Source organism: Bos indicus, chromosome 11 (assembly GCF_029378745.1).
Source record: "Bos indicus isolate NIAB-ARS_2022 breed Sahiwal x Tharparkar chromosome 11, NIAB-ARS_B.indTharparkar_mat_pri_1.0, whole genome shotgun sequence".
In the NCBI taxonomy this organism is placed as follows: domain Eukaryota; kingdom Metazoa; phylum Chordata; class Mammalia; order Artiodactyla; family Bovidae; genus Bos; species Bos indicus.
In genome coordinates, this window is record NC_091770.1 from 88,270,274 (window position 1) to 88,297,987 (window position 27,714).

Here is a 27,714-nt window from a genome sequence, read left to right on the forward strand (position 1 = left end):
TTCCCGGACGCGGCTGCTCCCTTAGGTATTCGATCGAAAGGCGCGAACGGCCCGCGGCTCCCAGCGACGGTGTGGGCCCGGCTCGCCCCACGCTTCCCTCGCAAAGCCAGGGAGCCCTCGCGCGAGGTCCCCTCCGTCCAAGACACTGTCTCGGTCCGAGCCGACCGCGAGCGGGGCACCGAGCCTGGGGTCTGTGCTCCCCTCCCCCCGGAGAGAAAGGCCGCAGGTGGGTGGAGACCTAGCCTGGCGCTTCCCGCCCTCGCCGCTCCCGGGTGCAGCCCCACGCGGGGTGGCCGGTCGTGCCGGGCGCTGGAGGGGCAGAGGACGAGTGGACCGACGGCCTAGGCCAGTCCTGAAGGGCGGCCACGGTCGGAATGACCGGCTCCGCACGGGGGCCGCCGCCGGAGCCCGCCTCCCCGGGGGTATGATGATCCCCGACAACGGCGACGGCCCCTGGATCCAAGGACAGGCCCACCTGTGGGCGAAGATGCGGTCCGGGGGCGGGGACGATGCGCAGCGCGCGGGTGATGCGCAAAGCTGGCCCGGCCGGCTGCACGGGCCCCCCCCCCCCCCCCCCGCCCTGGAAGGGTGCAGGAGCCCGGCGAGGCTGGGACCACCGGTGCCCCCGCCCCCGCCCCGCGCTCGGGCGCGATGGATTCCGTGTCGGGCCCGGAAACGCCGCAGCCACCCGGGACAGACTCGCCGGCGCCACCCTTTCACCTGCTCGGCTGGGCCTGAGACGGTAGCCCCAGGTGAGACCCTCCCCCCCCGCCCCCACCTCACCCCCTATCCTCACCGGCCCGTCCTCCCCGCTCCTTCTCCAGGTCCCGTCCACCCTGGATCGGCCTTACGAGCATCCCACCCCCACCCTCAAGCCACATGCCCTGGCGGAAGTGTCTTCCAACGTGAGAAGGTAGTATCAATATACGGGGATACAGATGATTTGTAAACACGTACCTACACTAGCTCTGCATTTTAAAGCCAAGTCCCAACGTTGCCACGTGAGGGATGCGGTGGACACAGCACTTGGATCCTTCCCTGTGGTTCCCTCTCTCTCCTTCCCTGCGCAGTCCAGGGTGAAGGGCGATTTAAAGATTTAAACAGAAACCTGTCTCGGAGCCCGGGCAGGGCCCAAGCCTCCTCCCCAGGCTGGGTGAGCTACAGGTGCAGGAGGGAGCTCGCGGCCATATTACAGCTTCATCCCCAGGGCGAAGTGGCCTTAGGAGTAGCATGGAGGGTTGTTGTTTTTTTTTTTTTTTTTTGCCCCACCTCTAAATCTTAAAATCAGGTTCAGAAATTCTGTGGATTCTGTTCTTTCCTGATTAACAGCAGTTTCATTTGCTGCAGAAGTGTCTTATCCACTCGACAGGTCGTCATCCAGATTCCACATCTAAAGTGCTAGGAGTCCTCACCACAGTAACTCTTGGGTTGGAAACCCCACCCCAAGGCACAGAACTACTTTTTTCTTGACAGACTAAGAGAAACTTCTGGGTCTATAGACTCCCCAGCACAGTCAGCTTCCCTAAAAAGCAGCAGCAGCCCTTTGCCCCAGAGTGCTAGCCCTGACCACACATCTATCTGATAAGGGCCTTCTCTGAACTGCAGATTCCAAGACTTAGGGGTGGTAGAAGTGATGAAGGAGGAGGGATTAAATAAAATGGCGAGACAGAGACAGAATCTTAAAAATCATTCAGAATTCAGGCATTGACTTCAGACATGTTTTATTATAATCTTATACAGTCTACATAAATTTGAACTTGTATTTATTTGGGTTCAGTTATAACATAGCATAATAAAAATCAAAGCACTGGTCCTCTGAAATAAAGCAGGCAATCACCATTCAATAAACACACTTGATTTATTTTGTATAAAAGGGTTAAGTTTACAACTAAACTTTTATAAAAAGTTTAGCATGAATAAGTACATTACACTTTGTATGCAGAAATGTACATTTCTGCCACTATACAAGAAAACTCTAATTAAAGAGTTCACAAGGTTTCACTCAATATATATATATATTTATATATAAATATATACACAGCATTCAGTAGGCTTGTGTCAAAAAAGGTAATTTCTGACCAAAAGACTTCATTTAAGTAACTGAATACTGATCCTTCTGGTATTCACGCTCCACCTTTGAAAAAAGGCAAAGTCTGCTTAAATTGGGCAATTCCTTGTGATTTTAACGTTTTCGCTCCCCATGGTGGGAATAGTATATAAAGAAAACCTTCCAACTGCAGAAAGGGCATTTAAAAGTCTTTTTCATAAATAACTAATATCACAGTCCAGGTCAGAAAACACCCTGGGGAAGTTGATCATTCTTAAGTTTTCCTTCCATTTTTTTTTTTTTAAAGGTCCATTTGACTTGTTGTCCTCCTTGTGAAATGGTTGAAAAATAAGTTCAGCGCCTTAAAAGAGCCTGTGGATTTGTTGTTGTTGTTGTGCAAAGGGAAAAAAAAAGTCATGAACACCTGCAAGAGATCGAGAGAGAAAGGACTGTTTAGGAGGTTTTACCCTAAGGGCAGAGTCAGGCAGACTGGCGCCAGGAGGAAGCCGCAGTTTGAACATTTAACCAAACACTCAAACATTGGGCAAACCCTGGCGTCCAGATGCAGCGCACACACTCGGCCTGGACAGCGCAAATTAAACATTAAAATAGCAGAGGCTCCGGGGAAAACTTCCCAACGCAATCTCCTATTTGGATCTCCAACGGCAGTGCTCACAGGCGCCAGTCTGCTTCTTGTAACAATTATTTGATTGAAAACAGCCCTTTAGTTAACAGATAGGGAAGTCGGAATCCCACATCACAGGGTCTGAGACACAGGGTAGCAATGCTCAGCTGGCCGATCCGAAGGGGCTGGAGTTTTGGGGAAGGAGGATCCCTATGGAATTTGCGGTGATAAGATTAATTATATGGAGGTTAGTACCTCATAGTACCAGAGCAATAGCAGAAAACAGCCGGGGCATGTTACAGGCGCACGAGAAGCCAGTAGGTATTCTCCTTCACCACCTTGGGAGTGAGTTACAGGCATTGATTTTTTTCTTTTTCTTTCTCTTTTTTTTTTAAGGAAAACGTTCTGGGATTTTGAGTAACAGGAGCTAGATGACTCTTCATGTCTAGGACGCGTAAACAATGTACTACGTGCAACCCAACGCAGTACACGTTCATTTACCAAACCCCCAAATTTTACAGATACGCAAGTACCCACGCGCGCACACACACTCTCCAAGCGCCAGTTCACCAACGGGGGACACAAGCAGACACTCACCATTTATTCAGCCACAGAGAGCTTTGCTGTCATTTGACATTAACTCAGAAGGGAATTCAGAAGCCTGCGAGAGAAAGGGGGGGAAAAGGCACAAGACGTTAGACAACCTTAAGGAGAAAGAACCTTTAAAAAAAAAATAGTTTTATTTTGAACAGTAAGTTCCAACAACCCACGTTTATACTGAATTCAGACTCGGAGGCATTAATATGTCATAACTTAACAATTTCACGCACACGACTCTTTCCACAGCAGATTTGTTTTTGTTTTAAATGACAGTAACAGGGATAGTGATGATAAAGTTATTAGCCTATCTGTAAGTGAGCGACTAGGGCCCGCCGCCTGACAACGGCTCTACCCGAGCATCGCTGGGGGGAGCGGGTCTTACCTGCAAGGACAGGATGCTGATGTCGGTGTTGAGGGTGGTGAGCGGCGTCCTGGACGCCTGGCTCTGTCCGGGTCGCTGGTGGTGCAGGCTAACGATGGTGGGGTGCGAGTCCAGCGCGATCTGCAAGTCCAAGATGTAGTCGATGACGTGCTGCAGGATTTCCATCTTGCTCACCTTCTTGTTTTGCGGGATGCTGGGCACCAGCTCCTTGAGCTTGGAGTAGCAGTCGTTCATGTTGTACAGCAGGCTCATCGGGTCGTCCACCGGGGTTTTGCTCCGGGAGATGCCCAGGCCGTGGTCCGAAAGGCTGTTTTTCCTAACGGACCTCACTGGACTGAAGGCTTTCATGCTGACCGCGGGGAAGGGAAGCGAAGCGATTGGGAGGAGGGAAGCGGGCTGCCCCGAAGCTCAGGCCGCCGCCGTCGCTGCCGCCGCCTCCGGCGAAGCTCGCTACGTTCGGCACCGCGCTCGGCTCAGAATGAAGCGGGGAGCCCGGCCCGGCGGCTTTTATACGCGCTCGCCGGGGCCACACGACCCGGCTTCCCCGCGCCCCCATTGGTGGAAGGCGGTGCGTCCATCAGGCCGGGCGGGCGCGCCCATTGGCAGGCGCGGGCGCGAGGGGAGAGCTCCGTCCTTCCGCGTTCGCAGCCAATCGCCGTGGGGGTGGGCGGAACGGGCGCCAGCCCAGCTGAGGTGGTAAATAGAGTACAGTGAGCGCCGGGCCCAGGGGGACCTGGGGGTGGGCAGGGGCCGGGGGAGGGCCGAACACCGGGAGCAGGGGGGCGCGGACGCGGTGGGGGCGGGGACACCCCGGGAACGTAAGCGTGCACCCCAATTCCAATCCCGATCACTAGGCGGGACCCTCCCCCTAAAGGTGCCCCCCGACGGAGGCTGCTACACCTCTAGGCTTTCAGCATCACTAAGATCACAGCACCCGCGACGGGATCTGCACGGCAGAGGGGGAAAGCCACCACGGTTCCCCGCGCCTCCCGGAAAGTCATCAAGACGTTATAGAAAGCATTTCCGAAAAAAGGGAAAACGCAAATAAGTTTGCCATCGACAACTGATGTTTGTAGATTGAGATCGGCCTCTTAAGATCAGGAAAAGCTTTGTAAAAACAAACCCCAAAACACCCACGCGCGCGCATTTCAACGACAGGTTTAAGTGTGGGATCGTGCAACCCGGAGCAACGTAGAAGGCAGTATTGTAAACTCTGTGAAATGAGTACTTACTGGATAACCGTGCTGATCGCTAAGGAGCTCCGAGACGCGCGGGACCCTTCCTGGGTTCCTTCTCTAGCACTGGGAAGGGCTATTATAATAAAGCTATTAATCGGAAATCATTAGGAGTATTTGCATATTGAAGCTGTATTTACATACACTACCCTTGAGAGGCTGCTGGTCCGCTCTGCAGTGTCGGTGGCAAAGGAAGGTGACTAGCTATGCACACACCATGATTTCTGGTGTCACATTTCAGCGCCTGCTGTATTTTTAAAGTTCTGTACAGGTAGGTGGCCCTAGCCATGGTCAATATCTTCACACTGTTTAAAAAAAAATCTATCAGGTACCAGGATGGGAATCTTCTCAGCACTAGTACTGGAGGCAGCTTCAGGTTGTGTCCCCGCCCTCAACTTTTTAAAAATTTTTCTTTCTAGAAATCTTTTAAGAACTCATTCCTGAGGTCTAAATAAAAAACGGTTTGCAGTTATTTACTCAAATCCTTTTCAGTGAATTCACACATAATTCTAACTTAAGGGAAGACTACAGTAAATTAGTTGTGTGTTTTGAAAATCATTTTTCTAGAATACAATAAACTAGGAAGTCTGAAAAAGCATTCTATTTTTAAGTGTCTTTTACTTTATCTCAATCTGCATCTCTTTGGCCTTTAAGAAGGAAAAGGAGGGCAGAACTGGAGAAAAAGTAAAGCTTAATAATGGGGAAACAGTATATTTTTCTTCAATTAATGATTAATTCCTCAGCTGGTGGACCAGCCGGTCTGGTCCTGGACAACAACTACAAACATGTGCCTGCACTACAGCTGCTCTCGAGGGAGGAAAAGTTGGTGGCGCTAGGGTAGATATCACCTACCGAAAATCCAGCCACCTCAGGTGGGAGGATGGAGGTGATGGTTTCCTGACCAGCAGAGAAATCTGCTCAGGGCCTGCCCAGCAAATGCTGCCTGAGACTTCTTTGCGAACAGCAGTGGAGTCCCCACCTCTCCTCTGCTATTAAGTCTGGAAATGATTTCATCCTGAGTCCCCACAGTTCGAACCTTTTGATGTACTTTGCGTGCATGTGTTTCTGTCACATACGTGCCACAGTGGAACAGATTTTGTTTTGACACTATTTTGGTTCATGATGTTATACTTTGACTATTTTACAATAATAGCCAATGTAAACAAACATCTTTGGGATTCTCAAATTATTACTTGTGATTCTTGGACATTGCAGCTCTGAGATACTGACGCATTCCTAGCTTTTTCCAAGGACACCGTATGTTAACATCCGTGCCAGCCTCATTATCCCTCCAGCCGGGCTCCGGGCTGCTTCCTAATGAGCGTTGTGCGGGATTACTTTGCACACTCGCAAAGTTGATGAAGGCACTGCCTTCTCCCAGGCTCGTGTGTGTACCCTGATGCAGTAAAACTGCTAAATATGGTGAAAGTGTTCTGGTGTTTCTTCCTCTATCGGCCATGTCAGAGTCCAGTCAGCCTGGGTGAGTGGAATTCGATTCGACTGGCAGGCCAACCAGTTCTACATTCATTTAAAGATCAACTTAAGGGGACTATGAGGGTAAGTTCATGATTTTTTTTTTTTAAAGGCCTGAGTTCCTAGTACTTTCTGTCTCAGCAAGCCCAATACGCCATTACCTTTAAAATTATGTTTTCATCGGGAAAACGGTGAGGTGAGTTACAAAAAAAAAAAAAATCTGTCCATTGGTGTCTCCGTGGGCTTGAATTTGAGGCCTCTAAAGCTACAGATGGGCCCTGGTTCTGCTAGATCCGTGGGTGGTGGGAAGGTGTGAATGGTTTCCGGTGGGGGGGTGGGTGGAGATGCATGCCCCCCACCTCCCCCACTTAAAGTCACACGCCGGCCCGGGAAGGTCGCCTAACCTGGTTCCAGGGCTTCACTCCCTCGGTCTCCACCCCGGCCCGGCCGCCGCCGGCTCCCAGCGCGACTGGCCCCTCGCGGTAATGAGAAGCAGCTCCGGGCCGGGCGCGCCAGGCTGGCCGGACGGCCTTTGCAATTCCAACCCCCATCCCCCGCCCCGCGTGATGCAACTGGGGGCGGGAGGAGCCTGCGGGAAGGCGGAGGTGGGGTGCGGAGGAGGGGGTGTCTCAAGGTCCTCCCGGCACATCTGGCGCGCTGGGGAGCGCTCGCCTCTCTTCCCCCCGGTTTTGTTCTCCCAGCTGTGTCCATCCCGCCCGTGACCCCCCGAGCGAGCCCTGACAGGTGATGAATGCGCGGCGGCGGCGGCAGCGGCGCGCGGGCCGGGCCGCGGCGGGGCCGGGGCCGGAGCCCGGGAGCAGACTCTCTGGCGCCAGGCGCGTGACGCCGCCCATTCACGCCGCCCGGCCGCCTTGTCCTCGCGGCGCCGCTCAGGCGGCTGCCATGGCAACCGCGCCGTCACTCAGCGCGCGCGCCCAGCTGATCAATGCCTGCGAGGCCCGGCCGGCCCCGGCGCGCCCCAGCCCCGCCGCTCGGCCTGCGCGCACCTGCAGCCGCCGCGCGTCTTAAGTTTCCAGCGATTTGGGGCAAGGAAGGAGGACCGAGAAGAAAAGAAAAGGGGGGCTGGTTGGGAGAGAAGAAAAAAAAAAAAATACACACAATAAAAGCCAGGAGAGGGAGAAGAAAGAAATCTTCCTTGTGCAGAGGAGGCGTCATGTGGCTTAGAGGTTGCCAAAGCAAAAGGTTTTGCTTTATTTTGTTTTTGCAACCGAGACGCTCAGGGTGGGGCCGGCGCGAGGGGAGGGCGGATGGGGAGAAAGTGACTGTCTCAGTGGAGGGCAAAAGTGATTTATTCCTTGGGATCCTCACGAGGAGGAGCTGGACTCCCCCAAAATACCTTTGAAGGGCCCCCCTCCCTCCCGCCCCCACATACTGCCCATCCTCGGAACCTTGGGAGGTTGCCCTAAAGAAAAAAAAATCAGATTTTTTTTTTTCCTCCCAGGACGGCCCCCTCCCCTCGCCCTCCGGGAGGCTGGAGGATGGGCAGCCGGTTCCCGCGGCTCCCAGTCTCTGCGCGCGGCCGACCCGCGTCTGCGTCCTCATTACCACTACAAAGCCGGGCAGACGTCGCCTCTTTCCAGAGCTGCGCTTTCAGCTGCGAACATCAAGAGGCCAGAAAACATCCAAGTGGGCCCGAGGACGCAGACGCCGCCTCGGTCCTGGCTTTATCTCTAGGGAAAGTTCCATTTTAAGAACCAGATGCCAACATTCCCGGACAGTTTATGGTATCCGGATCCCTCGGGGTGCGCATCCGCGGCTTAGAGTGTTAGCAGCAATTATTTATCGTCTGCCCTGGAGAGGAGGTCCTGAACACGACTGTCCTCGGCGGACCCTGGGGGTGGGGGTGGGGTGGGGACACACGACTGTTCCCGATCCGGTTATCTGGTTTAGCAGAGTTTGTTGTGGTTTTCGAGGAAACAGCATCTGGGTTACATAAGGATTCAAGTTTTTGCTTTGCTTGTTTATTTAATACCTTGGCAAGAGGGAGCCCTCACTCTGAAACCAGATAACCGAATTTGGGTTTAAAACAGCCTTAGATGAGGGGCAACGAGAGGGGAAGAAAATGAATCAAACCACGAAAAGCAAACAAGGGGATGTTTATTTTTCTCCCTTTGGGTAGTTTTGAAGACCTGCCTAACCTCTTACTTCTCGTCGCGCACAGCTAATAAATTGCATTAACAAAGCACTTCAGCTACTACCGTGGCTTAGCGGACATCCCTCCCCCGCGCCACCCCCACCCCGGCCCTAATTCCTTCTAGGATTCGCGCGCGGTCCTGTTTGCCCAGAGATCTCAAGAGCACCAGGAAAAACGGCGTGCTAAATCCAATTTCTTTCAACCGTCCGATCTCCTTGTAGGGAGATCACCTTTCAGCCCCGTTCAAAGAAAGCAAAGTTTGGAAAGTTTGGCGGAGGAGCCGATTTAACTACCAGCACGGCAAATATTTAGTTACAAACGCTGTGAAGTGCCCAGATTTGTGGCCGCGTTTGGCTTTCACAAAGGATTTTCCTGTGACTTTTGTTCCGGTCACCAAATTAAAAAAGAAAATTAACTTGAGCGAGAGATAAGGGCTTGGAAAACAACCCCGGGCCGCCCTCGAGCTGGCGGGCGCGGGACTGGCGTCGCCGAGTCTGCGCCGCCCCGAGGCGCGCGTCGCGGGGGTCCGGCCCCCGCGGGGAGCCCGGGTCACCGCTCGGACCCCGGGCCGCCGCCCACCGTGAGCCAACCCTCGCGGCATGCAGCGCCGCGGCCGCCGGGCTGCCTCCCGGCGTCCGTGGGAAACCGCGGTAACCCTCTCCAGCCAGCGACAAGGGCGGGCTTGTCCGGAATCAGGCTGCATCTTAATATTATAATACGGCCCTCAAAGCAAAACCCAAGGCCCCGCTTACGAGTCTCTTAACAAGAAACACATTGTGCGCTTTTTTTTTTCCCCTTCTTTTTGGCCGAAGCCACATTGGCGCGCTGGCCACGGTACTGTGAGCCAAGTCCATGACTTCAGAGGGGAGGGACCCGCCTGCCCCGCACCACGTGCGCGCTCGGCCCGGATGGCCACCCCGCCGCGCCCTGCCGCCCTGTCCCGCCGACAGGTCAGGGGCTCCGGCCGGGGCCAGGGCGCGCTCGGCGGACACGCGTCCTGCGCCCGCGGCTCTTTGGCCGCTGCCTTTTCCCGACCCGGGGAGGTACCCAGGAGGCGCCAGTGCGGGTAACTGATCGCTGGCCGCTCTAGCCGGCTGGTGGAGACGCTTTATTTTAAAATACTTTGACAGCCTTCTGTGTCCCCCACCCCCAAGTCCTTGCCTTGGGGCTTTTACTTCCAGGTTCTATCATCCCTCTTCCCTAAAAAGGACCTTCTCTCAACTGGAAATAGCCCAAGGTTCTGCAAGCCCTCTGACCCCTGTCATGTGTCATTGCTGTCCCTGTCCAGAGGAGGTGACAGGATCTAGGGCTGCATTTTCAGGGAGGTGAGTGCTGGGAACCTGTGGGGGCGCCCCGGGAGGAGCAGTCCTGGGCATCCACCCTCAGCCCGGTGGTGATCACGCTGTCTTCCCAGTGCTGCTGATGTCAGGACCCTCATCTGTTTCGATGCCAATGCTGCCCATCATCCAGGTTGAATTAAGTGGTCCATTTCATCTTAACCATTTCTGCCTTTCCTGGAGTCTTTGGGAAGAGCACAGATACATTACATTTCAAAGCAAAAAGGGAACCGTGATGACCCTCTTTATTTTAAAATTTTTATTGGAGTACATTTGATTTATGGGGCTTCCCAGGTGGCTCAGTGGTAAAGAATCTGCCTGCTAATGCAGGAGAGTCAGGCAGGAGACCTGGTTAGATAGCTGGAGGACAAGATCTGGAAAAGGAAATGGCAACCCACTCCAGTGTTCTTGCCTGGAGAGTCCCATGGACACAGGAGCCTGGTGGGCTACAGTCCATGAGGTTGCAAGAGTCAGACACCATTTAGCAACTGAGCTCCGGCATGCACACACACACACACACAACTGATTTACAATGCTGTGTGAGTTTCAAGTGTACAGCAAAGTGAATCAGTTATACATATGTATGTATCCACTCTTTTTTAAAGATTCTTTTCCATATAGGCCATTACCCAGTATTGAGTAGAGTTCCCTGTGCTATATAGTAGGTTTCTTTTAAGTCTTTATTTTCATTTTCTTCTGTTATGTATGTGTGTGTGCATGTATGTGTGTGTTAATCACTTAGTCCTGTATGTTTTTTTCGACCCCATGGACTGTAGCCCACCAAGCTTCTCTGTCCATGGGGATTCTCCAGGCAAGAATACTGGAGTGGGTTGCCATTTCCTTCTCCTACAGTAGGTTTTTTTTTTTTTTTCGTTATCTAGTATATATATAGTACTGTGTATCTGTCAGTCCCAATCTCTCAGTTTTATCCTTCTAACCCCCTTATCCCCTGGTAACCATGAGCTTGTTTTCTAGTGATAGCCCTCTCTAAGGGGAGGTTAATCATTCACACTGAGTAAGAACAATCGTTTACAAGCTCATCACAGCTTGCCTGTTTTGCTGTTCACTTTGCCCCTATGAGTTAGGAGAGGCAGATGCTGCCTCCATTTTACAGACGAAGCCGAGGCATAGAAGGAGGACAGACGCCTCTGTGAGCCCACACTCCCTAGAACAGTACCTATGATGATCCAGAGGTGTGTGACCTTGACCCCAGGTGGGATGTCAATTACTTCTTTAACCTTGAAATTGGTTCCAGTCCTGCAGGGAATTTATAAAACACTTTGCTTTCCCCTTCCTCAGGTATTAACACTGAGGGACTGAGCCTGACTCTCTACTGACAGAAGTTCACCTCAGGTCTGAGGACTTCACTTCTTAGTGCGGGTAACCTTTACAGGCAGAGTCCTGGGGCCCACATCTCTAGAGATTCTGCTTAACTGGGTTTGGTGAGCGGCCAAGGAAACGCTGAGGAGACATGGATGCAGGTGGTGCGGGTTCCACACTGATGGAATGACAGGTAATCTGTGAAATCAGTCCTGCGGCAGGTGCGGTTGGCCTCTTGAGGACCCGTGCATTTGTTTTTGGAAAGCCGAAGAAGACAAGGAAGACAAGGGGTGTGTTGCATTTACCCCCATCTTTACTTTCTCCCTTGTTTGTTCTTCCTTCCTGATGTTCCAATATTCTTTCTTTTAGAAGGAAATTTAAAAAAAAAATTTTTTTTTTAATTTATTTGTTGGCTGTGCTGGGTCTTCGTTGCAGCACGTGGACTTTCTTTAGCAGCTGCAAGTGCGGACTGCTCTCCAGTTGCGGTGCATGGGCTTCTCACTGCAGTGGCTTTTCTTGGGCAGAGCATGGGCTTTAGGGGCATGTGCTTCAGTAGTTGTGGCACGTGGGCTCAGCTGCTCCGAGACATGTGGAGTCTTCCTGGACTAGGGATCAAACCTGTGCCCCCCACATTGGCAGGTGGACTCCCAACCACTGGACCACCAAGGATGTCCTTTTTAAAATATTCATTTGGTCTTAGTCATGGCACGTGGGATCTAACTCCCTGACCAGGGATCAAACCCAGGCCTCCTCCATTGGGAGCATGGAGTCTTAGCCACTGGACCATCAGGGAAGTCCTTCCAATACGCTTTCTTTTATTATTTCCTTTCTTGTTCAAGGGCATCCTTTAGACATTGTTTAAGGGTAGGTCTGCTGGTGACAAGCTCTCTCAGTTTTCCTGCATCTGAGAAGGTCTTTTTATCTTCTTGATTCCTGATAGATGTTTTTGCTGGATCTAGACTTCTGGGCTAACCCACTCCAGTGTTCTTGCCTGGAGAATACCAGGGATGGGGGGGGCTGGTTGGCTGCTGTCTGTGGGGTCGAGTAGAGTCGGACACGACTGAAGCGACTTAGCAGCAGCAGCAGACTTCTGGGATAGAATTCTTTCCGCATTTGACATGCTATGCCACTTTACTCTAGCCTCTGGTTTCTAATGAGAAATCTGCTGTTTCTCAAATTGTTTTTTCCTTTGTAAATAAGATGCTTTTTCTCCCTGTTCTTTATGTCTTCAGTTTTCAGAAACATGTCCATGATGTATCTTGGCAAGGATTTCTTTGTTTTTCCATTTTATAGGTGTCTCAGCTTCTTGACTCTGTAGTTTAAGTCTTTTGCCAAATTAGAAAAATTTTCAGCCATTATTTCTTAACATACTTTATCAGCCCCTCCCTCCTTCTCCTCTCCTGGGGCTCTGATGACAAGAATGTTAGATCATTTCTTATAGTCCCACAGGTTTGTGAGGCTGTCCTTGTGTGTGTTGGGGGGGGGCGGTGGTCTACTTTTTCTAATGGTCAAATTGGATTATTTCTATTTTTCTATCATCAAGTTTTCTACTTTGGCCACCCGATGTGAAGAACTGACTTACTGGAAAAGACCTTGATGCTGGGAAAAATTGAAGGTGGGAGGAGAAGGGGGATGAGATGGTGGGATGGCATTACCAACTCGATGGACATGAATTTGAGCAAGCTCCAAGAGTTGGTAATGGACAGGGAGGCCTGGTGTGCTGCAGTCCATTGGGTCACAAAGAGTGACTGAGCAACTGAACTGACCTGACGTTCAAGTTCACCAATTCTTTTCACTGTTTTCTCCATTTTGCTTTTTGAACACATCCAGTGAATGTTTTAGAAGGCACTGGCAACCCACTCCAGTACTCTTGCCTGGAAAATCCCATGGACAGAGGAGCCTGGTAGGCTGCAGTCCACGGGGTCGCTGAGAGTCGGACACGACTGAGCGACTTCACTTTCACTTTTCACTTTCATGCATTGGAGAAGGAAATGGCAACCCACTCCAGTGTTCTTGCCTGGAGAATCCCAGGGACAGGGGAGCCTGGTGGGCTGCCGTTTACGGGGTTGCACAGAGTCGGACACGAATGAAGCGACTTAGCAGCAGCAGCAGTGAGTGTTTTGCTTTGGCTATTGTACTTTTCATTTTGGAATTTTCCATTTGGTTCTTGTCTATATCTTTTATTTCTTTACTGAGATTTTCTATTTCTTCCACTTTTTGGAGAGTATTCAGAATTGCTCCTTAAAAGACATTTTTTTGTGTGTGTGGCTGCTATAAAATCCTTAATAGTTAACTCCAACATCATGTCAACTCAGTGTTGGCAACTGTATTCTTTTCTCATTCAATTAAGCTTTTCCTGTTTCTTAGAAAGAAGAGTGATGTTTGTTTGAAACCTGGACTTTTTGGGTGTTATGAAACTCTGGATCTTATGTACATCTTCTGTGAGAGCAAGTCTCTGCTGCCACTACCCTGGCTGGGGGCAAAGGGGAAGGGTTGGGGGAGGGTGAAGTCCTCTTGCTTCCGGAAGAGTGTGAATGCTCCAGCTCCCCACCCAACTCCTGCTGAGACCAGCCTGTGGGGAGGGGGAGCAGGGCCTGATTACTGCTGGGTGGGGGTGAGAGTCCAGGCTCCCATGTGATCTCTGTTGACACTCTTGAGGGGGCTGCTTGCCGAGGAACACCGCTACTCCCCACCCCACCATCTGTATTACCACCGTGTCATGATGGGAGGCTGAGATGCAGGCTCTCCACTCGGCCTTTGTGATGGGGGTGGAGTTGGTGCCTCCCCTCTATCTGTGGTGCTTCTTTCGAGTCTCATAATTATTGTCTGAAGTTTGCTGTCTTACCAGGCTGCCTCGTTCCTGATCTGCTGCCTGAAAGTACAGGCTTTTCTTTTTCTTTTTCCATGTCCATTGATGCTTCTGGATACCTACTTCCCCAGCTCCTGATCCAGGATATAAGAAGCACAAAGAAAACCCAGGGAAAACATCACCATGTCCTTCCTTGGCCCCCAGAGTCAGCAGCTAGTCTGCCCTTCTCTTCGCCTCTCAGAGTCTCCCGATGTCTGTTTTATCGCTGATCTCCAGGGTTCTTAGCTCTCCTTGGCAGGAGGAATGAGGAGAAGTACATCTACTCCATCTTGCCTGGAATAGAAGTACCAAATGTTTATCATTTAATGAAATAGAGAACATGAAGCAGTGGTCTCTGTTTGAAGAAAACTATTCACATTTCTTTATTGTTTGGATTTGCAAGTGCTTTCCCAGGTACGTTATTTCATCAAGTCCTGGATTTAAAAAAAAATAAAAAATATGATTTAACTGTTGTTTTCATCAAGCCCAGTCAGGCCCTGACAGCAGGTGTGTAGAGGCATCCTTACGTCTGATGGTTGTCGAGTCTCCAGTCTACATGAGTACTGTCCTCGCCCTTGGCTGTAAGAATTGCTTAGAATTCTTTTCAGTGGAGTCTGATTCGTTCCACTAGCACCGTCTGGGTCCTGGCTAGCTGGACAAGCTGGAGGGATCGTTCCCCTCCCATGCTGCTGTCACTCCGGCTCTATCATTTCTCCTTGGCAGATCCAGCCCCAGTTGCATGTCTGCTGGGCGCCTAGCTCAGGGGGGCCCCATGCCTGGGGGTTAATGTTCTGCAGGTGTTATCTTGGGAGTCTTAACAATTCTTTCAGTTGTGTTTTCTGAGTGGTACTTTTGATGGGAAAATGGAGTATGTACTGGGGGTTGGTGCCTGGACCAAGTTGGGGTCCCATCTTCCTACCTCCCTGGGTTCTTGCCACTTGTTCCCTGCCTCTTGCTGACCCAACACTGCTCCTCTGTTCGCCGAAACCTAGGACTGGGGGCAGAAAGGCTCAGAATGGGTGAGTGTGGCCCGCATGCTGAGTTGAATACCAGGGCCCTGGGCACCTGTGTCTTTATTTGCCTAAGTATCCTTGTGACCAAGAGAATGCCATTAAATCACAAATGAACCTTGATGACAAGTAGAGAGAGATGTAGAAGACAAGAAGAAGTCTTTTTTCTGCTGTTTGAATGAGGTGGGGGTGCTGCACTTTTACTTTGCAGTGGTCCCTGAAAGTTATTTAGCTTGTCCTTCACCGATAGCTTTTGAGGTCACTACTTTCCACTTCAGTTCAGTTCAGTCGCTCAGTTGTGTCCGACTTTTGCAACCCCATGAATCGAAGCACGCCAGGCCTCCCTGTCCATCAGCAACTCCCGGAGTTCACTCAGACTCATGTCCATCGAGTCAGTGATGCCATCCAGCCATCTCATCCTCTGTCGTCCCCTTCTCCTCTTGCCCCCAATCCCTCCCAGCATCAGAGTCTTTTCCAAGGAGTCAACTCTTCGCATGAGGTGGCCAAAGTACTGGAGTTTCAGCTTTAGCATCATTCCTTCCAAAGAAATCCCAGGGCTGATCTCCTTGCATTCCAACCAGAATGCACTGGTTGGATCTCCTTGCAGTCCAACGGACTCTCAAGAGTCTTCTCCAACACCACAGTTCAAAAGCATCAATTCTTCGGCACTCAGCCTTCTTCACAGTCCAACTCTCACATCCATACATGACCACTGGAAAAACCATAGCTTTGACTAGACGAACCTTTGTTGGCAGAGTAATGTCTCTGCTTTTCAATATGCTATCTAGGTTGGTCATAACTTTCCTTCCAAGGAGTAAGCATCTTTTAATTTCATGGCTGCAGTCACCATCTGCAGTGATTTTGGAGCCCAGAAAAATAAAGTCTGACACTGTTTCCACTGTTTCCCCATCTATTTCCCATGAAGTGATGGAACCGGATGCCATGATCTTCACTTTCTGAATGTTGAGCTTTAAGCCAACTTTTTCACTCTCCACTTTCACTTTTATCAAGAGGCTTTTGAGTTCCTCTTCACTTTCTGCCATAAGGGTGGTGTCATCTGCATATCTGAGGTGATTGATATTTCTCCCGGCAATCTTGATTCCAGCTTGTGTTTCTTCCAGTCCAGCGTTTCTCATGATGTACTCTACATATAAGTTGAATAAACAGGGTGACAATATACAGCCTTGATGTACTCCTTTTCCTATTTGGAACCAGTCTGTTGTTGCATGTCCAGTTCTAACTGTTGCTTCCTGACCTGCATACAAATTTCTCAAGAGGCAGATCAGGTGGTCTGGTATTCCCATCTCTTTCAGAATTTCCCACAGTTTATTGTGATCCACACAGTCAAAGGCTTTGGCATAGTCAATAAAGCAGAAGTAGATGTTTTTCTGGAACTCTCTTGCTTTTTCCATGATCCAGCGGATGTTGGCAATTTGATCTCTGGTTCCTCTGCCTTTTCTAAAACCAGCTTGAACATCTGGAAGTTCACGGTTCATGTATTGCTGAAGCCTGGCTTGGAGAATTTCGAGCATTACTTTACTAGTGTGTGAGATGAGTGCAATTGTGCGGTAGTTTGAGCATTCTTTGGCATTGCCTTTCTTAGGGATTGGAATGAAAACTGACCTTTTCCAGTCCTGTGGCCACTGCTGAGTTTTCCAAATTTGCTGGCATATTGAGTGCAGCACTTTCATAGCATCATCTTTCAGGATTTGGAATAGCTCAACTGGAATTCCATCACCTCCACTAGCTTTGTTCGTAGTGATGCTTCCTAAGGCCCACTTGACTTCACATTCCAAGATGTCTGGCTCTAGGTCAGTGATCACACCATCGTGATTATCTTGGTCGTGAAGATCTTTTTTGTACAGTTCTTCTGTATATTCTTGCCATCTCTTCTTAATATCTTAAAGATGCCCCTTAATGAACTATGCTTCCGAGGGTTCAATGAGGGTGTCATCCTTCCCAGCCTGGACCTGGGGAGGCCCTGTGCACCCAGGAGAATGCAGTGGGTGTGGTCCTGTGTGACTTCCCAGGCTACAGTCGAGGATGCCTTCTAGTTTCCATTTTGCTTTCTTGGCTTTTCTCTTACAGTCTCCATGGAAGAAATCTGGGTCTCTTGAGCTCCAGCATGCTTTGGGGAATCCAAGCTCCCTGCAGGGAGAGGCCACACAGAAAGAGCTAACCAAGGGAAAGACCAGTCCTGGTCCCCACGTCATCCCAGTTAAGCACACCACTGTGAGTTAAGGAGACACCTTAGATGTCCAACCTAGAAAAGCTTGAAGGTGACTTCACCCCAGCCGCTAACAGACCACATTCAGCTGAGAATCCAAGCCATAAGATTATGAGAGAAGGAACTATGGTCTGAAACCATTATGCTTTGGAGCAATTTGTTACACTGATGACTAAATTGCCACCAAAAGAGAAACTAGAGATGGGTGGGGGGCGCGGGGCTTGGTGGTGAATCAGGGTTTCTAAGTGTAATCTTACGTATGCCTTGTAGCTGTAATCATTGATGACTTATTTCGGCTTTCCCCCCCGAAAGTTTCACAACAGATGATTTACAATACACAAAATAAGTGTATCTCCACTTTTAACAAAAACGCCTTACTTTTAAAAAGTGTCTGATGTTGTATTTGACATCCTGGAGCATGTATTCAGGTATACAGTGTGAGTCTGGCTTCCCCAGTGGCTCAGTGGTAAAGAATCCACTTCCCAGTACAGGAGCTGCAGCAGACATGAGTTCGATATCTGTGTTGGGAAAAACCCTGGAGGAGGAAATGGCAACCCACTCCAGTACTCTTGCCTGGGAAATCCCACGGACAGAGGAGCCTGGTGGACAGGTCCATGGGGTTGGACACGGCTGAGTGTGCACACACATAGTGTGGGTCCATTTTTAACCAATCAGAATCCCTGATAACCTTCCCCTAATGTATAGAGTTTATCACCATAATGGATCACTATATGTTTTGAACCCAAACCAAGTAGGATAAATGGGCTGACTGACTCCAGGGCCCTGGAGAGGACGAAAAAGCTGAGCGGGAGAGGAAGGTGACCATCCGTGGACCCCTCCCCCCCAACCCCAGCCTTTTTGGGGATGGGATTAAGAGCATCTGGGGCCCCCAGACATTCTAGAAACTGTATCATAGAAACATCTCATCACTTCTCAGCATCAAGATCTTAAGGTGATTTTGGTGTTTTCTTTACATGTCATGGATTTGAGTGTGGAGCCATCGGGCTTCCTAGTTGGGCCCAGGTTCTTCATCCCATTATCTCACTGATTTGACTTCCAGGGACCCCTGGGGATACTGTTTTCCCCCTGAAAGACCCTGTTGGCATGAGGACTTTAAGGTTGAGTACCGAGAAAGAGGCTGGAGCCCTCTGACAGTGGCTGTTGGCCATCTGTCTTCCTGTGATACCATCTCAGGGTGGTCATTTCTGGTCCTGAGACTGGAGTCAGGAGGGGGCTGGTGCAGCTACAGTTCATGAAGTCCTGCCCAGAAGCCCTGAGCCCTGCTTTCCCAGAGATCTTGGCCTGATCTCTCTAAACCCTACAAGACCCTTCAGGTGGGACCAGCTCGCTCTTCATTTCACCTGGCAGGAAACTGCCCTGTCATCCATCCTGTCGATGCAGCCAGCAGGCGGGAGCCAGAATCTGGGCCTGTCCTGTTTGACGTCAGTCTCCTCTCTGTGTTAAGTTACTTAATAAGACTTTCTCAAAGTGTATTCAATCCATTTAACTATCATCGCGAGAAATGCTTGCTTAAAAAAGAAACGCTGACAATGGATATTTTACAAGCATTTGAAACATAACATTTTGAAATAAAATATTCCTAACCATCCTCACCATGTCTTAGGGTCCCAGTGAGCTGATGGTCGCCGGTAGGAACAAAAGCCCACGCATTGTAGGTGGGGCTAGAAGAAGTGATGCTGAGACTGGAGCATCCCTGAGCGCAGGTGGTCCTCAGAGCAGCCTCCCCATGGGGAGCCCCCAGCACTGCCACGCATGGTATGTGATGTGGGGAGAGCGCAGGCTCTGCTGACTGAGAATCCGGATGGTAACAGCACCTCGCTCTGGATGGCATTTTAAACATCCTCTGCCACCCGCTACTCCTTTTACCTTCAGTCTTCCTTCCCCAGCATCAGGGTATTTTCCAATGAATTGGCTCTTTGAATCAGGTGGCCAAAGTATTGGAGATTCAGTGTTCATCACATACAACACCTGGAAGAACGTAAATGCTCTGTAAACACGGCTGGCGGACAAAATGCAGCCCACATTTCAGGTGCACAGTGAATACTTTTTAAGTGTGAGTGAGTCCCTGTACTTTACCTGGTAAGTCTAGTCTAAGCCTTCTCAGTAAATATCACTATCACGGCAGCAAGTGCTCCTTATGAAAGAACTAAGACATCCATAAAGAAAAAGAAACTGGCACTTAAGTTTACTAAGCTCTGACTAGTTAAGATAACTGGGAGAGAAGATGTCTTTCACTAAACTCGTAGAATTCAGAGTAAAAGAGTTCTAATTTGAAGTCCTTGGGGACCAGAATGGCCAGAAGTGAACTTCAGAGGGTTTATTTAAAAAGCTGCAGTTTCAAAGATGGACAGGTCCACGGGCCCCTCCCACCTCTCTGCACAGGCCAGCTTGTTGTTTCCGTTACAAATTGATTTCCACGGTAATACCCCCGGAGGCCTGTCTCCCACGTGAGATAGGAGTCTAGACTCCAGCATCCCCCCAGGTCACGTCTGCTGATCCAGGCCCAGCTCACGCACAGCTCAGAGTCTGTTTCTCGCTCCAAGTCCAGAGTGGGTGCCAGGGATGGGAGGCATCTTTCAGGCACTTGGTCTCTGCTTGATTCAGTGGCTCAGCCTTACTCACCCTGCACTTCCAAGGCGTCTGGGCTCCTCTGCACAGAGCCAGAAGCGGGGAGAACTTGGAGAGCCCTGTGGGGAAGCGCTTGGCTGAATTTATGGATCAGGCCTGGACTTGGCTCCGAACACTGAACTTATCCCCTGGGCTGGACTGCGATCTTCCAGCGTCAGCACTGCTGACACTTGGGCTGACGGTTCTTTGTTGTGGGGGCCGTCCTGAACAGGATGTGCCCTGGCCTCTCCCCACTAGTAGCTGTTCAGTTGCTCGGTTGTATTCAACTCTTTGTGACCCCGTGGACTGCAGCCCACCAGGCTTCCCTGTCCTTCACCACCTCCCAGAGTTTGCTCAAACTCATGTCCATTGAGTCCATGTTGCTATCTAACCATCTCATGGTTAACCAGCCACTACTCCTTTTATCTTCAGTCTTCCCCAGCCAGCATCAGGGCCTTTTCCAATGAACTGGCTCTTTGCATCAGGTGGCCAAAGTATTGGAGTTTCAGTTTCAGCTTCAGTCCTTCCAATGAATATTCAGGGTTGATTTCCTTTAGGTTGGATTGGGTGGATCTCCTTGCGGTCCAAGGAACTCTCAAGAGTCTTCTCCAGCATCACCTCCCACTAGCTCCTCATAGAAATCCCTCTCTCTGCCAGTGGTGACAACCAAAGATGTCTCCAGACATTGCTAGATGTCTCCTGGGGACCGCGGAGCAAAGTCACCCTGGCTGAGAACCACTGTCTCATGGCCCCACCTGACTGCAGCGAGGCTGGGAAAGGTAGCCCAGACGTCTGATTGGGAAGAAAAGAAAGCTCATTTAGATCCTGCCAGCCAGTCTCTCTTTCTCAGTGACCTTCGACGGTTCTTCTGGTGCTGTGGGGACACTGGAGGGGCCCAGTGCAGAGCCATTTCTATGGGTGAGGGGGGGGTAGCAGAGCCTGAGGGATGGGACAGGAGCTGCACAGGACAGGGGGGGCATCTGGAAACCAGCTGCCAGTGTGATCAACAGCCCTGAGTGTTTACTTGTGAGCAGATGAAGAGGAAATGACCAAATGAAGAGGAATATCCCCATCATTCTCAAACACTTACTTAAAAGATGTGACTGAGTTCCCAGGCTGCCCTGGGGTGGGAATGGAGGTGACTGGCTGCCGTGTCACAGGGAGGGTGATTTGATGTCCTTGTCTTACTTGAGGACCCTTGAATCGTGCAGAAAGCAGAATGGATTGGGGTTCCCAGAGGTAAAAATCTGGGATTTGCTGTCTTCCCGGGAAGGGGCTGTCATCTGGAAGCCCGGTGAAAGGGTTATTCCACCGCCCACGTGGCTTGCTGCGTCTGCACGTGATTATGCCTGGAAGAGGAAACATGTAGGAAGTTGTTTTCATAGCTTCTTTTTATTAGCATTTATATGAGTTAATGAGCATGCAAACAGATCTGGCAAAAATGTCGGTAGTAAAACAACCAATATGGTCTTAAAGAGGGAAGTCACCAGCTTGTGAGTAATCAGATCTTACCTTAGCTGGAAAAGAAGACAGGTTTTCCAAGCTCAGATGTGCAGCCACTGTGAGTTGTGGTATAGTAAAGTAGAGCTCAAAGACAGGTTCCCTCCCACCGACCCACCCATCCACCCACCCATTCACCCACCCATCCATCCATCCACCTATCCACCCACCCATTCACCCACCCATCCACCCATTGATCCACCCACTCACCCATCCATCCATACACCCACCCATCCACCCACCCACCCATCCACCCACCCATCCACCCACCCACCCATCCACCCACCCATTCACCCACCCATCCACCCATTGATCCACCCACTCACCCATCCATCCATACACCCACCCATCCACCCACCCACCCACCCATTCACCCATCCATCCACCCACTCACCCATCCATCCACCCACCCATTCACCCATCCACCCACCCACCCATCCATCCATTCACCCACCCATCCACCCATCCTTCCACCTATCCACTCACCCATCCATCCACCCAATAATTCACCCACCTACCCATCCATCCACTCACTCATTCACCCACTCACCCATTCACCCATCCATCCACTCACCCATCCATCCATCCACCCACCCACCCATCCACCCACCCATCTATACCACAGATCCATCCAGTATTTACTGAACACCTACTTCAGTAAAGTAAAGTATCAGGTACTTTTCCAAGAACTTGAGTATCATCAGTGAACAAAATTGATAACCATCCTGACCACCAGGATGTTACATCCTATTGGGGAGAGATAAAGAAACAAAATTGTTGAGTAAATCACAGAGGTTATTAGAAGATGATGAAGATTGGCAATAAAGCAGGGATGGGAATGTGCAGTGCCAGTAGCAAGGTACAAAAGTGACCATTTCAGATAGGGTGGTCCTGGTAGGCTGCATGGAGAAGGTGACATTTGAACAGAGCCTTGAAGAAAGCGGTCTCCCCAGTCACATTGCTAGAACTTGAGTACAGTAAAGGAGGAGAGGGCCGGGCACTCATTAGCCTGTACCTGATCCCAACAACAACCCAACAGAAACAGCTACAGATTTAGGGGCTCTGCTTTGGTGTGAGTCAGAAGCTGAGACTCAGAGAGGTTAAGTAACAAGTCTAAGGTCACAGAGCCACTGAGTATCAGGGTTAGGGAGTAAAGCCCGGGATGACAGATACACTTTCTGTGCACTTTTCAGACAAGTATGGGGAAAATAGTGAGGAAAGTTATTCTCAAGTGGAAGAGGGTAACAAAACTCATAGGCCACATTTCCACGTCTGCTCAGAAATTGAGGGTCGTCTAGGCACTGGTGGGACTTGGCTGTTTTGTTCTTGATAGCAGAGCTGGAAAAAAGCCAACTTGAATGATTTGGAGGCATCTGGAATCTATGGATTTGTAGATCCCCCTCACCCTGCCTCTACCTAACCTGAGGGTAGTGAGAAGATTAGGGCTGAGAGTACTTTACACTTTTTCACAAGATTCCTAGGCAATCCTGGGATCATGTTTTAGGGAACTCTCCTGGGATCCCCAGCTTCTTAGCAGAGGTAGAAAGATGATCACAGAACCTGCATGTTAGGTAAGATCTCCCAGGTGATTCTTATGGCCAAAAAGTGACTAGAAGTGGCCATTTTGTTATCCCATGAAGGTTCCGACTTTGGGGACATTGAAGGAACTATAGGTACTAACCACTCAGACTTACCCATTTCCATTTAAATACACAGCTACTCATAATCAAAGTCAATTAGTTTATTGACTCTTGAATGTACGCCATACAATAGTCACACAATGTCACAGTGCTTAGTCACTCAGTCGTGTCTGACTCTGTGTGACCCCATGGACTGTAGCCCACCAGGCTCTGTCCATGGGATTTCCCAGACAGGAATATTGGAGTGCATTGCTGTCCCCTTCTCCAGGGGATCTTCCCAACCCAGGGTTCGAATCTGGGTCTCCTGTATTGCAGGCAGATTCTTTACTCTCTGAGCCACCAGGGAAGCCCTCATATAATATTGGACAGGACAAATTAAAAAAAAAAAAAAAAAAAAAATATATATATATATGTATATATATATAAGCAATCCTTATGTTTTGCTAGTGATAAAATTCTGGTTTTTATTTTTTATTTTTATCTAACACTGTTTCTGTCTACGCATGTCTTTAGTCCTGCTTATTGCTCTGGCTTCATCTCAGGCAAAGTTCTAGAAATCCAGTATTAACAGGACTTTACTATTTGGTGACAGCCATGCTGCTTTGGCCCCTTGTGGAACCTTGACCTGATTCGTCCAGCTCTGCCGTCCCCTCCCCGTCCCTCCAGGGAGGCCTGGCCACGGCTGCCTCAGCTGTTTTGGTTGCCCTCTCTCCGGATTTCTCCGGGCGAGTGACTCAGCATGACTCAGCATTTAGGGGAGCCAGAATATTCTGCCATGCAGCCAGCATATGGTGAACATTCACACTGCTTAGAAAAATCATTGTAAATGAAACACACAGGAGAAAAAAAAAAGGCCCAGATTTCGTCACACCCAAATGAGAGATTGGGTCAAGGAGGAGGAGGAGAAGTTGAGAAAGGGCCTTCTGGCTGGGGCTGCAGAGCAGAGCGGCTGCCTCAGAGGTGAGCTGGGGAGAAAGAAGCAATGACACCTGGTCTTCCAGGTGGAGAGGGGCCCAAGTGGCCCTCCCGTGAACAAGAAGACAGCTGGCCACAAAAAAAACCAGTGCAAATGCATTCATTTATTGTGGGGGAAAGTACCCTTTATTCCCAACTTTTAAGCTCAGTGAATCTTTAGCTTCTCTTCGTCCCTTTTTCTTTCTCAGTGGCATGAAGGCATGGCTCTTTAAAAGGGCCACCGAGCCGCTGACACTTGGCAGTCTCTCCAAGTGGGATTTTGAGGCTGTGAATCCTGCCAGGAGGGCCCTTCTGACACCCCTCCTTGGAAAGCTGGCGCAAGCTCTCAGACGGTTTCTAGGGTCATTGTGTTAAGCCTCTGGTTAAAGAACAGCCTCTTTGAAGCAGCTGGTTTGGGCTGGCCTCCTCGTCCCGGGATGGTTTCTCGGTATTTGGTGCTCACGTGACTGAGAACATACACTGGATTCCTCGCCTTTTAGAGTCTGCTGTTTTCTTCGTCTGAAGTAGCTTGTTATGCTTCAGAAAAATTTTGCTTTTTAGGTCATAAAGTGGAGCTTGAAAACTGGAAGAGGCTTTTTTTTTTTTTTGCATGTGTATTTTTTGTTTTAATGTCTCGACTCTGTGCTGAATGCTTGAAGGGTCTTGGAGCAAGAGATGGGAATTTGAAGCTGGCGTGGAGAGGTTCTGTAGGATGTCCAGCTCATGCTAAGGGAGCAGCATTGAAGGGTCAGTCATTGAAGGGTCAGTCTTGGGCTCGGGGTTAAGCCCTGAGGCAGATGGACTGGATGGCTTTCAGGTAATCACTCTCTCTCCTGCCAACCTGGTTTGGTTCTTTGAACAACAGCTAATGCCCTTGGAAGATTCTCACAGAATAAGCTCCCTGAGAGCAGGGCCTGGTTCATCCTTTATACCCCGGTACCCCAATACCAATGGAGAAGGAAATGGCAACCCACTCCAGTGTTCTTGCCTGGAGAATCCCAGGGATGGGAGGGGAGCCTGCTGGGCTGCCATCTATGGGGTCACACAGAGTCGGACATGACTGAAGCGACTTAGCAGCAGCAGCAGCATCCCAATACCAATAAAGAAGGAAATGGCAACCCACTCCAGTATTCTTGCCTGGAGAGTCCCATGGACAGAGGAGCCTGGCGGGTTACAGTCTGTGGGGTCACAAGGTTGGACACGACTGAGCACGTATGCACCTCTGTGTAATATATAAATAGATAACCAACAGAGACCTACTGTATAGCACAGGGAACTCTACTCAACATTTTGTAACAACTCATAAGGTAAAAGAATATGAAAAAAAATACACCCACGTACTGAATCACTTTGCCGTGCACCTGATCAGATCAGACCAGTCGCTCAGTCGTGTCCGACTCTTTGCGACCCTATGAATCAAAGCACGCCAGGCCTCCCTGTCCATCACCAACTCCCGGAGTTCACTCAGACTCATGTCCATTGAGTCAGTGATGCCATCCAGCCATCTCATCCTCTGTCATCCCCTTCTCCTCCTGCCCCCAATCCCTCCCAGCATCAGAGTCTTTTCCAATGAGTCAACTCTTCGCATGAGGTGGCCAAAGTACTGGAGTTTCAGCTTAAGCATCATTCCTTCCAAAGAAATCCCAGGGCTGATCTCCTTCAGAATGGACTGGTTGGATCTCCTTGCAGTCCAAGGGACTCTCAAGAGTCTTCTCCAACACCACAGTTCAAAAGCATCAATTCTTCGGTGCTCAGCCTTCTTCACAGTCCAACTCTCACATCCATACATGACCACTGGAAAAACCATAGCCTTGACTAGACGAACCTTTGTTGGCAGAGTAATGTCTCTGCTTTTCAATATGCTATCTAGGTTGGTCATAACTTTCCTTCCAAGGAGTAAGCGTCTTTTAATTTCATGGTTGCAGTCACCATCTGCAGTGATTTTGGAGCCCCCAAAAATAAAGTCGGACACTATTTCCACTGTTTCCCCATCTATTTCCCATGAAGTGATGGGACCGGATGCCATGATCTTCGTTTTCTGAATGTTGAGCTTTAAGCCAACTTTTTCACTCTCCAGTTTCATCAAGAGGCTTTTGAGTTCCTCTTCACTTTCTGCCATAAGGGTGGTGTCATCTGCATATCTGAGGTGATTGATATTTTTCCCGGCAATCTTGATTCCAGCTTGTGTTTCTTCCAGTCCAGCGTTTCTCATGATGTACTCTGCATATAAGTTAAATAAACAGGGTGACAATATACAGCCTTGATGTACTCCTTTTCCTATTTGGAACCAGTCTGTTGTTCCATGTCCAGTTCTAACTGTTGCTTCCTGACCTGCATACAGATTTCTCAAGAGGCAGATCAGGTGGTCTGGTATTCCCATCTCTTTCAGAATTTCCCACAGTTTATTGTGATCCACACAGTCAAAGGCTTTGGCATAGTCAATAAAGCAGAAGTAGATGTTTTTCTGGAACTCTCTTGCTTTATTGATGATCCAGTGGATGTTGGCAATTTGATCTCTGGTTCCTCTGCCTTTTCTAAAACCAGCTTGAACATCAGGAAGTTCACAGTTCACATATTGCTGAAGCCCAGCTTGGAGAATTTTGAGCATTACTTTAAATTACTGTAAAGTACACCTGAAACTAACATAATATTTAAAATCAGCTACACTTCCATTTAAAAAAAAAAGTTTTCTACATCAAAAAGCATTCACCGATTCTTCCTCTGAAACAAGGGATCAAGGACTACCCTGGTGGTCCAGTGGCTAAGACTCTGTGTTCCCAATGAAGGGGGCCTGCGTTCCGGCCTGGGTTCGATCCCTACCGCCAGGGAACTAGATCCCTTGTGCCATAGCTAAGATCTGTTGCAGCCGAATAAAAAGTAAATAGTAAAAAAATCATAGGATGCCATTTGAAAAAAAAAAAAAAAAATCAGTGTTTCCACTTCCTCCCAAATCAGCGGGAATGTGGCAATGAGAAGACCTGCATATGTACTGAAAAATGTTTGCTGAGCAAGGGGTCCCAGGGAGAAGCAAGAGCTGAAGAACACGGTGCTGAACGGAAGTGCCGACATCCACCGCTGAGCAAGGACTGTGAAACCATTGACGGATGGATCTTGACCGTTAGGGAAGAGATACCAAATGTTTTTTGATCCTGTCAGGATCAAGAGAAAAAACCAGTAATTGAGTGATTACTTAAAACAAAAATTAATTTATTTTAATTGGAAGCTAATTACTTTACAGTATTGTAGTGGTTTTGCCATACATTGACATGAATCGGTCATGGGTGTACATGTGTCAGTGATTGCTTTTTAAAAACATGTGACAGTCACATGGCCTGAGTTTCATTTTGTTGTTTAATTTTTAACCGATTGTACTTCCTTCCAGCTTGCTACTGAAAGAAAAATGTATCTAGAGGTGACCTGCTGTTTACTAGAGTAGAGGGAAGACAGCATGGGACTTCTAAAAAGCTGTCCCAGTTTTTCTTACATTGCACTGTTCCCCTGCCCCTACCATGTAAAGCCTTTTGGAAATTTGAGTAAATGTCAGCTCTGGTGTTTGTCCCATTCCCCTTCCCTCCACTACTATGGACTGAGTGTTTGTGTCCCCCACAAATTCATTATGTTGAAGCCCTACACCCCAATGTGATGGTCTTTGCAGGTGGTCCTTTGGGAGGTGGTCAGGATTAGATGAGGTCATGCAGGTAGGGCCCTCATGGTGGGCTCAGTGTCCTTCTAG

General features: G+C 49.5%; 2 protein-coding genes across 8 annotated transcripts; one reads left to right on the forward strand and one right to left on the reverse strand.

Annotated features, from left to right (window-relative positions):
• On the forward strand, positions 1–27,323 carry LOC109566414 (uncharacterized). 7 transcript variants are annotated; one of them, XR_002181810.2, is made up of 5 exons: positions 4,973–6,369; positions 6,475–6,558; positions 7,825–9,842; positions 11,154–11,464; positions 26,937–27,323. XR_002181810.2 is itself a non-coding variant. In XM_070799176.1 (4 exons), the coding sequence occupies exons 1-3, from the start codon at positions 425–427 to the stop codon at positions 6,478–6,480; spliced, it is 423 nt and encodes a 140-aa protein (XP_070655277.1). In that variant the 5' UTR covers positions 1–424; the 3' UTR covers positions 6,481–6,558; positions 7,825–9,820. The 7 variants fall into 7 exon arrangements, 1 of the variants encoding a protein (XP_070655277.1); XR_002181809.2 differs by having other exon boundaries at positions 7,825–9,583; positions 9,699–11,464; XM_070799176.1 differs by lacking the exons at positions 4,973–6,369; positions 11,154–11,464; positions 26,937–27,323 and adding exons at positions 1–752; positions 825–913 and having other exon boundaries at positions 7,825–9,820.
• On the reverse strand, positions 1,705–4,941 carry ID2 (inhibitor of DNA binding 2). Its single transcript, XM_019970734.2, has 4 exons — positions 4,887–4,941; positions 3,655–4,342; positions 3,270–3,333; positions 1,705–2,471 (listed from the first exon to the last, which is right to left on the reverse strand). Exons 2-3 carry the CDS (start codon positions 4,000–4,002, stop codon positions 3,277–3,279), a joined length of 405 nt encoding a protein of 134 aa, XP_019826293.1. The 5' UTR covers positions 4,003–4,342; positions 4,887–4,941; the 3' UTR covers positions 1,705–2,471; positions 3,270–3,276.
• Positions 27,324–27,714: the final 391 nt, after the last annotated feature.